The sequence below is a fragment of the Lissotriton helveticus genome, chromosome 2_2, assembly GCF_964261635.1.
Source record: "Lissotriton helveticus chromosome 2_2, aLisHel1.1, whole genome shotgun sequence".
Taxonomy (NCBI): Eukaryota; Metazoa; Chordata; class Amphibia; order Caudata; family Salamandridae; genus Lissotriton; species Lissotriton helveticus.
In genome coordinates, this window is record NC_136060.1 from 323597193 (window position 1) to 323610768 (window position 13576).

Genomic DNA, 13576 nt, shown 5'->3' on the forward strand with positions numbered 1-13576 from the left:
TGCTTAACAGGCTGCAGATTGTTTAAAATGCAGCTGCTTGACAGAGTTTGAACTTACCTAGCAAAGAGTCGCCATGCCGTTATCCTCTGCTCTTCCTATGACATCCAATATCTAAAAAATGTACCTTCAAGTCCTGTGTTTTCTTGAGAGAGCCTAGCAGACCTATTTGAGAACCAAGCTATGGCCTTACAGACCAGCTCGTGCCCAACACTCCCCTTCTGCAGGTTCTGATGACAATAAAATGCTGAATTCGAGGCTGTTCGTTTTCTTTCAGAGTAGTCAGAATTTGGAACTCTATGCCAGAGTTTCTTAGATCTGTTCATATCTTTACTTTAGGAAAGTGTAATTAGTTCTTGCTGTTTTGTCCTTGCAGCATCATGACGTCTTGTCATGGTGCAGCAGTAGTCCTTTAAGAGTGCTACTTATTAACTTATTATTTGTACATTATATAACTGTTATATGTAGCAATCGCCTGTATACTGGTCCTATGTAAGACGCTCTGTTACCTATTGAACCCATATGAAACTGCCATGAGAAAATGTTATGCAGTGAAGAATAACCCATAGACACAGAGTTGGAGTGTGATGGTGGCCTTTTCAGTTCTGTTGCTTACTTAATTGACATCACAATGATTCGTTATCCTAGATTCCCTATGTGTATCTCATTTCAATACACAATTGTTTTCAATGTATCTCCATTTCATTTGCAGGACCGTGCCTCGTGGCTCCCGTATCTCAGCATTGTGGTTATTCTTGCTGTGATAGCGTCCTTCTGTCTTGGACCAGGTAAGACTGCTATTCATCTGTGGAATTGCTAAGCTTCGTGTTTCTACTTAACTACCAGAATGTAACCTTGAATACTCTCGACAGCACCCTGTCATTAAAACATGCTGTACAGGATATTATTGGTAATGAGCAGATTCCATCAACTATTGCAAGTAGAGTATACAATTACCCTGGGATCCTATACATTGAGGGTTAAGGTGTGGCAGCAGTAAGGCGGTGGAGTCTCTGCTGTAAAGAAATTGGCAACAAGGTCAAATGTGGCAATTAATGTGTTGTACCTTACTTAATTTGTAATAAACATGCGGCATTAAAAACAAATATTATAGAGTTAAGGCACTTGCTGCTAAGACATTTTTGTGCCCAGCAATGTTCAGGGTTCAATAATAATGGTAAGAAAACTGGTGGTTTTCGCACTTGGTCTGTGTTTTGTCTACTCACAGTTTTGACTCATGATGACGTAGCATATAGGGTGTATTCGCTATTGCAAACCGTAAAATGTAAATACAGATTACACATTTCTATTTTAGTTTAGTGGACTACTGGTTTTGAAATAGAGATTCTTTTGGTACTTGCAGTTTATAAGTTGCAATTCTTCTAATATAGCACAGCGAGCTATGAATCTGCATCAAGTAACTGCATGCAAACTGCAAGGCAAAGGATTACGAATGTATTGTTTGCTTTTCCCAATCTTTTGTTATTTTAAGTTTGCTAAAAAGAGTCATTTGGATAATAATACAGTCCTATTAGTACTGACAACCACTGCTTTACATTTTAAATCCTGATTTTTTTTTGTGTTTCTCCACAAAAAGCACTCTTAACATATAATGTTTATCAGAATGGATGATATGCGCCTATTACACCTTGTAACACTCATTGTCTTCTATAGCATTTATTGTACATTAATTTACAGAATGCTATGATTCATTGTCTTTGTAGAATATGTCTGTAATGTAAAAATCTCTTACACTCCTTATTAGGGTGAGAAGTTCTACAAAAATAATTAAATAAAAAAACAATCAGGAAGTGTTATACTGTCCTATCATTTTAATTGGAGAGACTCTGCAGTTGTAAACATGCTACTTGTAAAATGCCTTTGTGAATAGTAAACAAGGGGCCAGATGTACGACGGTATTTAGCATGAGCAAACGAGCTTCAGACCCATTTACGCATGCTAACTACCTGTGGCCAATGTACAAACACTATTTTGCGAGTCGCAAATAAATTGCGACTCCCAAAATAGTGTTTAGCGACTCGCTATTAGAAAGGGGCGTTCCCTTTCTAATGGCGACCGCATAGCCATGTACAAATGTTCGGTCGCAAAACACTCGCAATTTACTGCCCTCTGCAAGAGGGTGGTAATGCATTTCCAAAATAGAAGGGGACCACTTCCTCTGTGCAAGGCAAATGCAGGCACAAATATTTTGTAGGGGCAGGCAGTGATCCGAAGGACCACTACCTGCCCTAAAAAATGAAAGGAAAGCATTTAATTTTCCTTTTTTTAAATGCATCCCATTTTCCTTTAAGGAAAATGGGCTGCATTAAAACAAAAAAAAATGCTTTATTTAAAAGCAGTCCAGACATGGTGGTCTGCTGAGCCAAGTAGGCCACCATACCTGGGAGAGGGCCTGCCATTCCCAATGGGGTCGCAAATTTCAAGTGGCTCATTAATATTCAGGAGCCTCGCATTTTGCGACCCAATTGGGAAACACAATCAGTGTCTCTGACACTGTAGTACATTGTAAATTGTAAATCGCAATTTGCAACTCGCAATAGAGTGCAAATTGAGAGGTGCAATTTACAATGGTCGTACATCTGGCCCAATATTGTGTAAGTTTACTGTTGTGAATCAAGCCCTTGCACCAGAGTGCATGGGTGTCTGCAAGCAGGGAGGTTTGTTTATGTACAGGAAGGTGTCCCTTCCTGCACATAAAAAAAACTAAAATGCCAGTTTGTAACTTACATGTGGGCTGCTTCATGCAGCACAAATGTAAGTCATAAAACAGTATTTAAAAAAAAGGTTTGTTTATGGACAGGCAGGAACACCTTCCTGTACATGAACAAACCATGGCATTTTGCAAATTCCATGGTGCTGCACAAGGCAGCACACATGGAAAAAGCAAAAACGAGGATAAATAAAGCATTTGTCCTGGTTTCGCCAACTTAAGACCATGGTTTTCCTGGTCTTAATTTTGCGCCACCTCCTATTTGCGCTGCCCTTGTGAATAGGGGGCAGCGTCAACAACAATGGGTGTTGCGGTGGAACGCCCACCACAACACCCACTGCAAGCCCCTTTCACGCTAAACACAGCATGAAAGGGGGCCTTATTCACAAGGCAGTATTAAGCCACGTTAAGTGGCTTAACGGTGCCTTGTGAATAAGGCGAGGCCCCTATCGCCACCACGTCACTGAAAGTGACATTGTGGTGGCGAAAGGGGCTTGTGAATATGCCCCTTGTCTTTTTTGTCAGAATTTGGTGCAGTATAATGATGTGAGTTCATGCACTCCGGGGCACCCAAGTCATATTGTCAAGATGGAGCTACTTTTGCCAGCCAGCAATATCACTGAATAGAGACTGTAGACACCCATTCTGAAATAGCCAGGTGTAGAGACCTCTCACCTCCGTCCCCCAGGGAAAGGATAGCTTTGACCAAAGAATCACATTTTATTTCCTCCACATTAGCAGAAGATCTTGGCTATTTACTTTAACCAGGGGTGTAGCTTCAAGCGGGTATTTGGGGTGGTGCACCCCCCTAATAAATGTATTTTCTGAAGAATAGTTGAGTACATGTGCTTTCAGTCGGATTTGGTGAGGTGTCCGAAGGATTTCACCTGGAATTTTTGCAAGCTTACACTGCCAAAAACACACACACACGCTCACATCTCTGTTTTGACAAAATGTTGATTATTTAAAAAAATTATGTTTTCTTTCACTTAGGGGGTCATAAGGATAGCGGACGGATCGCCACCGCTCGTATGGCAGTGGCGATCCACCCGCTAAACTCCACCGCCCGCATGACTTTTCCCCTTGGCACATTATGATGGTGGGGGGCACCCCGGCAGATGGGAAGACCATCCACCGGTTTTCCGCCTGTAGGCAATCCGCCCGATTGCCTACCGGGCGGAAAAGCCCAGGAATATGGTGGCGTTGCCTTGCAGAAGATCTTGGCTATTTACTTTAACCAGGGGTGTAGCTTCAAGCGGGTATTTGGGGTGGTGCACCTCCCTAATAAATGTATTTTTTGAAGAATAGTTGAGTACATGTGCTTTCAGTCGGATTTGGTGAGGTGTCTGAAGGATTTCACCTGGAATTTTTGCAAGCTTACACTGCCAAAAACACGCACACACGCTCACATCTCTGTTTTGACAAAATGTTGATTATTTAAAAAAATTATGTTTTCTCTCACTTAGGGGGTCATAAGGATAGCGGACGGATCGCCACCGCCCGTATGGCAGTGGCGATCCACACGCTAAACTCCACCGCCCGCATGACTTTTCCCCTCGACACATTATGATGGTGGGGGGCACCCCGTCAGACGGGAAGACCATCCGCCGGTTTTCCGCCGGTAGGCAATCCGCCCGGGCGGAAAAGCCCAGGAATGCCTTGCAGGCACCGCCATCCATATTATCATCGTGGTGGTGAACTGCCTTTCCATGGCGGAGACTCTGCCATGGAAAGGCAGGCGCTTTTGGCTTTGGGGGCCAGTTGTGTGCCCCCAGGGTGTTCGGGGGTGGGGGGTGCACAAGAGGGATATCTATGTTAGTTTCCAAGCTACGCCCCTGATTTCATTACGAAAACTTTTTAACTTGGAAGCATTTCAACATTTTATTAGTGTTGTATTAACAACAGTATTTACAGGGTGCAGTTATCAGAGACCAGCAGTCCAGTCATTCATTTTAAACCTTAAAAGTGTTTGCTTAACTAGTAGAGACAAGTGAACCCTACGCTGTTCTTGTAAGTTCATTCACACATTTCCCACATTTAAAATCCAATTTAATTATGAATTCCACATATATTTTCTCATTTCTTGACTGAAAAAATATGCCTTGATGTTTACACATTTAGGGCCTCATTATGATTGCGGAGAATCCGCATACTCCGGGCCGGAGGAAGCCGCCGCCGGCCCGGAGTATGCGGATTCTCCGCCGCAGTGAAATAGAACACCCACCACCAGATTAGGATGGCGGTGGGAGTGCGGTTGGACCAGCGGCGGATGGCAGGTCCGTCCGCCGCTGATCCGTGGGGTGGGGAGGGCTATTTGGTGACGGTGTCTGCAAGACACCGTCAGCCAAATTAGGAATTGCACGGACACATGCTTTTCCGCGGCGGCTTTTCCGCCGTGGAAAAGCATGTGGACTTTGGCTTTTGGGGGCCCGTTGCGGGCCCCCAGGGTGTCGGGGGTTGGGGGTGCACATGGGGGGTACCTATGGTACCCCCCAACATTTACATGCACAAAGCGGCAGGCACCGCGCGGTGCCTGCCGCTTTGTGCATGTAAATGTAATACATGCATTTTTGACATTGCGGTGGGTGCTGCTTGAAGCAGCACCCGCCGCAATGTTATTCATACAGGATGTGACCGCCAGGGTGGCGGTCACATCGTAATTTGCATGGAGGGACCACCGCTGCCCCTGCGGACGGTCCCTCCAACTCTGGGGTGGCGGACGGACGCAGGTCCGTCCGCCATCCTAATCGCCCCCTTTATCTTGTGCCAACCTATTTTAAGGGGGAAAGAGGAATTTTGCGCGTGTGATACTACTTTACAAACCGTAATATATGGATCTGGGTCAAACAGTATTTGCACTTGATCCCAGATTTTCTAAGCAACATAGATGCAAGGCCTTGATGGCTCGCATATTATCAAGTTTAACTAAATTAAATTGTATATGCTAGGAGCACTTTACCATTCTCTATCTGTTATTGTTGAAGTGCAACACTGCCAGCATGTGCATTTATGTGTCGGCCGCACTAATATAAAGGATCAGCCATATATAGATATACTACAATGTTACCTGATCTCGGGGTTTTATTTATCGTCAGTATTCAGAATGTAATTGCGTGTTTTAGCATGATTTCTATCTAAACTATTTTGTGGGATTTGTATTGTCCTAATAGAGATTGATATAATTTTTTATTTCCCTAAATCATAGTATTTGGTGCCAGATATATAACGTTTTTTCCAGCTCGCAAACGGGCGATTCGATCGGGCCGTTTGTGACCTAAAAAACATTTTTTAAATGTACAAAGCCCTATTTGTGATTTGGTAAGCTATTACTGAATCACAAATTGGGTTTGCGAGTCACTATTAGGAAGGGACATGCCAAGGGCGTCCCTTCCTAATAATGATCTGCAGGGGCATGTATGAATGTTTTGGAACCGGAATGCGGTCACAAAACAGCCATACTTTACCGTCTCTGTGAAGGAGGTGGTAACCCATTCGCAAAGAGGAAGGGGTCCCAAAGGGACCCCTTCCTCTTTGTGAATGTGGGTGCCAATATTTTTTAAGTCCAAGCAGATTGCTTACTCTCAAAAAACTTAAAAGGAAACTTTTCTTTATTAAATGCATCTGGTTTCCTTTAAGAAAAAAGGGCTGCATTTCAAAATAAAAAACTGCTTTATTTAAAAAAAATTCACAGACATGGTAGTCTGCTGGCCCCCACAGGCCTCCATCACTGTGAGTGCTAGCCATTCTTAAAGGGTTTGCCAATTGCGACCTGCCTCATGAATAATAATGAGGCACGCCCGTTACCACCCACTGGGAATCGCAAACAGTGTAAAACACACTGTTGTACATAGCTGTTTGGATTTCCTAATAGCGAATCGCAAAAGTTTGCTATTAGAAAATCGCAAAAGAAAGTCTATGTTCGTCTGGCCCTTAGTCACCCAGTACATCTATTTGGGGTAATTTGGCTTGTAGATGACTTAGAGCTGACATATTTACCCTGATGTTTATAACAAAATCATAGTGATGTTTTCCAATGTGTGCGATTTGTAACGGTGCATGTGTGGCTTGTTACTCAGGTGGTATCCCACTAATATTAAAAGGTTTTTTGAAAGGGATTTGTATGCATTCACTTATTGAAATCCATTTCCCAGATTGCCTTCTATAATAGTAAGCCTATGAGTCCCTATAAATGGCATCAGTAGTTGCATGTTACCTTGTGTTGTATTGACCAGTGGCGGCTCCTCGTGGGAGTGCTGTGAGGCGGTGGGCGGGGGGGCAGGGTGGGGTTTAGTAAACTGCGGCATTAAGCCGAAGGGAGTTCACTTAATAAATAAATAAAATGAATGTCCATGTGCGTGCTGCATTGCATCGCTGCATTGCAGCTCGCGCTTTGAAATTTGTTTTATTTATTTATTTATTAAGTGAACTCCGTTTGGCTTAATTCCGGTGTTTACTACCCCCCACCCTGCCCCACCCTGCCCCTTCTCGCCCCACCGCCTCGCAGCACTCCCACGAGAAGCCGCCACTGGTATTGACTGTTGTAGTATATAAATATTGCAAACTCTCAAGCATTTTACAATGTTTAGAGGACTATTAGGAGCACTTTACACCTGCCAATGACATACTGCTTTGCTTTGTCGTTATTCAATCCCAGTAATGGGTTGTGTTGCTTCCAGTGGTCCAGGGAATGGCATTCTCAAGTAAATGGTGAGGCTGCAGGACGATGTATTGCCAGCATCAACAACGGTGCGCCTGCCTCTTCATTGCAGCAGCGCTAACATTCTCACTTATGGCAGGATTAATCACCATGCACAGCTTCACACAGTAATGTACACCAAGTCTCAAGCAACACACACACACACCGTTAACAGCAAGGCCAGCATAATTTGGTGTGCAAAGAAGTGTAGAAGGATGCGGAACAGGTGCCTCTACTGCAAACAGCCGGTGCATTGGCATGAGAATCATGCACCTTATTGGGGGATATGTGGGCTGGAGCTGTGAATACATGGTTAAACATAGGCCTCAGAATACATGGGGCCCAATTGACAAAAGCATTTATAAGTAAGGGAAGAAATACTGCAGAAGTACTCTTTTATGTGCCCTTATATCAGTGCTTAATTTGAGCTAGTGGTTTCTGGTGCCCAGTACTGGCACTTAATCATCAACACCAGCGCTTGAGCACCAATTAAGGACTCATTCATTTTTGTAGACACAGTGAGATTAAGCGATTCACCCAGAATCACAGGATGTTTAGCCGTCGACGAAGCTCGGCCTGGTTCCCCAGCTCCAAAGTCGTCAGCTCTGGCCAATTGGCCACATCCCTTCCCCACTTGTAGGGTTTCATGATCCTTGTTTAGGCAGCGCTGACAGGAGAATGGACTGGTTGAAGCTGCCTCCTGATAAGAGCCCCGGCACTTATATTTTTACAAAATAACCACTGCCTTATTTTCCTTTGTGAATCAGCCCTGAAACACCCAACTTGCTAGTAGCAAAAATGCATAGAGGGCTGTATTCATTCTGTTTTGTTAATATTTTGAACAACAGCTACCATGATATGATAACCTTGACGGCTTCAGCACTCACTGTGCAGACTAGGGGCACGATGTAAGTCTAGGGATGTCGAAAAACAAGCCTTTTCTCATGTGCAGACATTCACGAAGCCTAACTTACAAAAACATCTAAATGCAGTGTCGTGTGCAAAAGCGGCAAAAGGTAAAATGGCGTTTAAACTTCGAATAAGCCATGCTCTCATAACATGCGTGCGTACCAGGCTTAGGCCACACTACAGGAGGAGGAAGAAGAAATGAGGGTGGAGGAAGAAGACAGAAGGAAGGAGGAATATGAAAGAAGAAAGAAGGGAGGATGAAGAAGAAAGAAGGAATTAGGAATTGAAAGAAGAAAGAAGGGAGGAGGAAGAAGACAATAGGGAGGAGAACGAAGGGAAAAAGAGGGAGGAGGAATGAGGAAAAGAGGGAGGAGGAGGAGCGAGGAGAGTAAAGGAAGGAGGGAGGAGGAAGAAAAAGAAAGATGGAAAAGTGAAGGAGGAAGGAGGAGGGAGTTAGAGGATGAACGGTGGAGAAAGGAGGAGGGAGGAGGAGGGACGAATAAGGAAGAAGCTAGGAAGAACAAAGGTAGAGCAAGAAGAAGGGAGGGAGGAGGGGAATATGGGAGTTAGGAGGGAGGAGGAGAAAGAAAGGAGAAGGGAGGAGAAAGAAGAAGGGAGGGAGGAGAAGAAGGGAAAGAAGAGAAGGTGAATGAAAAAGAAGGGAGTAAGAGAAGAAGGGAGGAGAAAGTAGGGAGGAGGAGGGAGGAGGAGAAAGAAGGGAGGAGAAGGAAGGATGGAGGAGGACAAAAGGAGAAGGGGAGGGCACAGTAGGGTGGAGGAAAAAGGAGGGAGAAGAAGAAGGGAGAAGGGAGAAGGGAGGAGGAAGGAAGAGCAGGAACAGATTTTGATAAAAAGATACAAGGCACATGTTAGGGCAAGGTGGATGCATCCAAGAAGCATTGGAAGTCCTAGTTGACAAGGTCCTTATGAATTTTTAAAAAGGTTACAAAATGTTTTCCTCACATGGGCAAATAAATAAAGAAATGCATACGTGGCTAAATGTAAAACAAGTGTTGGAAAAGCCAGAAGTCTCACTATTGTTTTCCAAAAATAACAGCATTCGTATTATAATACCTTTCCAAACCTGTTAGTAGCACTTTCCCGATAGAGAAACCATAGGCATAACTTGTCCGCAAATCACATTTTCCACAACACTTTGCCTTTATTTAAATGAGGGATCTGACTTGGGAGGCAATCTACGGACTGCATCATGACTGCTCAACAAATCAAAATCTAAATCCACAGTGAGATTTCAAACGTTTTCCACTGGTTCACAAATCCTGCCTGAAAAGCTAGCTTTCCATTTTTAACTGATTTTCTTAAAAAGCATTTCGCATATTTACACCAATGAATAAAAAAAACATAACATCTACCAAGCTCTATCTTCAAGCCAAATTGGGTCCATTTGGATGTCGGGCGGATTGCCTTCGCCAGGGTGGCGGTGGCCACCGCCACCCTGGCAGAGGCAATCCGCCCGACAAGCACTCCTGTTTTCCCCTCCGCCAGATTAGGATGGCGGAGGGGACAGCGGCGGACGGAAAGACCGTCCGCCGCTTTGGCGACCGCGGCGGTAATAGATTAATATGGTGGCGGTGTCCAATGGACACCGCCAGCCATATTACGATGGCACAAAGTAGAGGCCTTTCCGCGGCAGCAATGCCGCCACGGAATGGCAGGCGGAGATTGCTGCGGGGGACCCCTGCAGGGCCCCCAGGTTGCCACCACTGTCGGGGGGCACATTGGGGGTAGGTACCCCCCCCACATGTACGTATGCTAAGCGGCAGGCACTGCGCGTTGCCTGCCGCTTTGCATCTTGAAATGCGTCGACATATGTTTTGCATTGTGGTGGGCGGTGCAGAGAGCACCGCCCGCCACAATGTAAAACATATAGGATGTGCCCTCCACTGTGGCGGGCACATCCTAATACCCACAACGGGACCCCCGCCGTTATGGCGGGTGGTCCCGATCTCCGTTAGGGTGGCGGGCGGACAAAGTCCGCCTGCCATCCTAATGGACCCCTAAGTGTCATTCCACTCTTCAGATGGTGCTGTAACTGAAATACGAATTCCAATGTGAATATAATGGAGAAGTACTACTACGGGAAAGTGCAGTGCAAGTTTCTCTCAGTGGGGCAGAATGGTTTTCATTGGGGGAGAGGAGAGGGCACTATGGCCAGAGCTGCTGAATTTGGAACTGAAGGTTCAGCCTTCATGACCAGTCCACCAGATACCTCTCCTGAGGGAGCACATTCCCATGCTAGACCTTAGAAGCCCTGGTGTCTTAGCACCAGCAGGTGGACCCTAGCAGTGGCAAGTGTGGGTTAACCTAGAAGGCCTGTCCGCCACAATTCATTCTGAAGTTCACCTTCAGTCTTGCAGGCATGCCTATGAAGCAGCACACCATAGAGTGACAGTGACTCTGTCATTGAGGTCACAAGACCCTTGAGCAGGGTGGCTCTAGGGCAGTGCGACCGAACCAGGCGTTGACCAGCCGCGGTACGTGCAGGTAGCATCAGTGGGGCAGAGGGGCCCAGTAGGAGGGGATTTCAAGGGATTTCAGGGGATTTTTTGTCCCTCAAAACCCCCCTTTACCCGGCCCCACCACCCACAGCTCTAACCTGCACAGACCTCGGCTGGCGCTGACTTTAGGTGGGGGCATTGTGTTTGCAAGTATAATATGGTTTTAAAAGCACTTGCTGCCTCCTTCCTGGCCTCCAACAATTTTCGGCAACAATAAAAATGTCATGATAACTCCTGTGATTCCCGTTCTTAGTAGAGGCAGAAGGTGTTTAGTCTAGTGGACGTTTTGACTCATGGAAAGAGGGTTAATGTGCCTGCTGCTAAGGATATGTACCATACAGATCACAAAGTGCACATAACGTAAATAGTGTAACTGCAACAAATGAAACTGGTCTTAGTATGCTTGTTTCCAGTGTATGGAGGACCTGGCCTGGCAGTTCGGGCTGGACTGTTCCCATTGGGCACAGGGTCAAGACTGATTTGCATATGGCTGGGTTCAAACTGGAATGGCATGGTGAGCAAAAAACATTGGATTTAGGCCCAGATCTCTGTACTTGTGTGAATGCATGACATTGTTCTGCATTCTGTTAATCAATTGTTGTTTTTGCATAATTTAAATAGTTCAGTGGGTTCCTCCTTTTGCCAGAGAGGCCCTATTGTTACTTGCAGTTAATAAGTTATAATCTGAACATAGAACAGTGACCCATTAACTGTCATGTAAGCGCTGCATGCAAACTGCAAGGTATAAATTAGAGTGTTATGGTTTTTTCCCCCATATTTGATTATCCTAATGTTACAAAAAATGGTTTATTTGGGTGGAAATCAATTGTGATTATTAAAGAGAACGCCCAACCATGGTATTACGTTTTAAATTCTGAGTTTGTGTTTCTTCAGACCAATCACTATTAAGCTATGCTGTTTACCAGTATTGTTGTCACGTGACTCCTACACTTTGTAGTCTTTTTTCTTATGTAACATTTCTTATACAGTGATTTACACACGTACGATTGATTGTCTCTGTGTAATATGTGTGATGTAAAGCACTCTGACACCCTACATGGGTATAAGTGGAGCTGTACATTTTCTAATATTTTATTATTTTGACATTTTTACACGTGCTAACAGCCTCTGCAAAGATTTTTACTTATTAGTTCCAGTCAAGTCAAGTCATAGAATTTATATAGCGCACTACCTACCCAGAGGGTCTCAAGGCGCTTAGAAAGGGGAGGAGGATTATTTGTCAAATATCCACGTTTTAAGTTGCTTTCTGAATGCTAGGTGGTTCTGGGTGAGGCGAAGGTGAGCGGGGAGTGAGTTCCATGTTTTAGCAGCCAGGTATGAGAAGGATCTGCCTCCCATGGTGGTCTTGTTGATGCGAGGTACAGTGGCGAGGGCTTGGCTGGAAGAACGTAGTTGGCGGGAGGGGGTGTAGAAGGACAGTCGTGAGTTGAGGCATTCTGGTCCGATGTCGTAGAGTGATTTGTGTGCGTGGGTTAGCAGTCGGAAAGTGATTCTCTTATTGACGGGTAGCCAGTGGAGGTCTTTCAGGTGACCAGAGATGTGTTCGTTGCGCGGGATGTCTAATATGATCCTGGCTGATGCGTTTTGGATTCGTTGGAGTTTCTTCTGGAGTTTAGCGGTAGTACCTGCGTAGAGGGTGTTTCCGTAGTCCAGTCGGCTCGTGACTAGAGCATGGGTGACTGTTTTCCTTGTTTCGGTGGGAATCCAGCGAAATGTTTTTCTGAGCATGCGAAGAATGTTGAAGCAGGATGAGGATACGGCGCTGACTTGTCTGTGCATTGAGAGTGAAGAATCCAGGATGACGCCTAGGTTCCGTGCGTGGTCTGTCGGGATGGGTGCTTTTCCCAGGGCTTCCGGCCACCAAGAGTCGTCCCATGCAGAGGGGGATGTACCTAAGATGAGGACTTCTGTTTTGTCTGAGTTCAGTTTCAGACGGCTTTGTTTCATCCATTCGGCAACTTCTTTCATTCCTTCGTGTAGGTTAGTTTTGGCGGTGCTGGGGTCATTGGTGAGAGAAAGGATTAGTTGAGTGTCATCCGCGTAAGAGATGATGTTGAGGTTGTGTTGACGGGCGATGGCCGCGAGGGGGCTCATGTATACGTTGAAAAGGGTGGGGCTGAGTGAAGATCCTTGTGGTACGCCACAGATGACTTCAGTGGCCTCGGACTTGAATGGTGGGAGGCGGACTCTCTGGGTTGTTCCGGTGAGGAACGAGGTGATCCATTCAAGTGCTTTTCCTTGTATTCCGATGTTTTTGAGGCGTTGTAAGAGGGTGCTGTGGCAGACCGTGTCGAAGGCTGCAGAGAGGTCAAGGAGGATGAGGGCGACTGTGTCTCCATTGTCCAGTAGAGTTCGAATGTCGTCTGTTGCTGCGATGAGGGCGGTCTCAGTGCTGTGTTTAGCTCGGAAGCCAGATTGTGAGGAGTCGAGGGATTTGTTGGCTTCGAGGAAAGCGGCGAGTTGGTTGTTGACAGCTTTCTCGATGACTTTGGCCGGGAATGGAAGGAGCGAAATGGGGCGGTAATTTTTGAGTTCGGTGGGGTCCGCTGTGGGTTTTTTCAGAAGGGCGGTGAGTTCAGCGTGTTTCCAGCTTTCCGGGAAGGTGGCGGAGTTGAAGGAGCAGTTGATGACGTCTCGGAGGTGCGGTGCTATGATGGAGTCTGCTTTGTTGAAGATGTGGTGAGGACATGGGTCTGTGGGGGA

The 13576-nt window shown here is 45.6% G+C and overlaps 1 protein-coding gene across 3 annotated transcripts in view; it reads left to right on the forward strand.

Annotated features, from left to right (window-relative positions):
- SLC2A9 (solute carrier family 2 member 9) overlaps positions 1–13576 on the forward strand; it is a 2336117-nt gene that overhangs the window by 1706752 nt on the left and 615789 nt on the right. For all 3 annotated transcript variants that reach the window (XM_078678475.1, XM_078678476.1, XM_078678477.1), the window contains one exon: positions 710–785. In XM_078678475.1, the coding sequence (XP_078534601.1) occupies positions 710–785 (76 nt within the window). The remainder of the gene's footprint in view (positions 1–709; positions 786–13576) is intronic.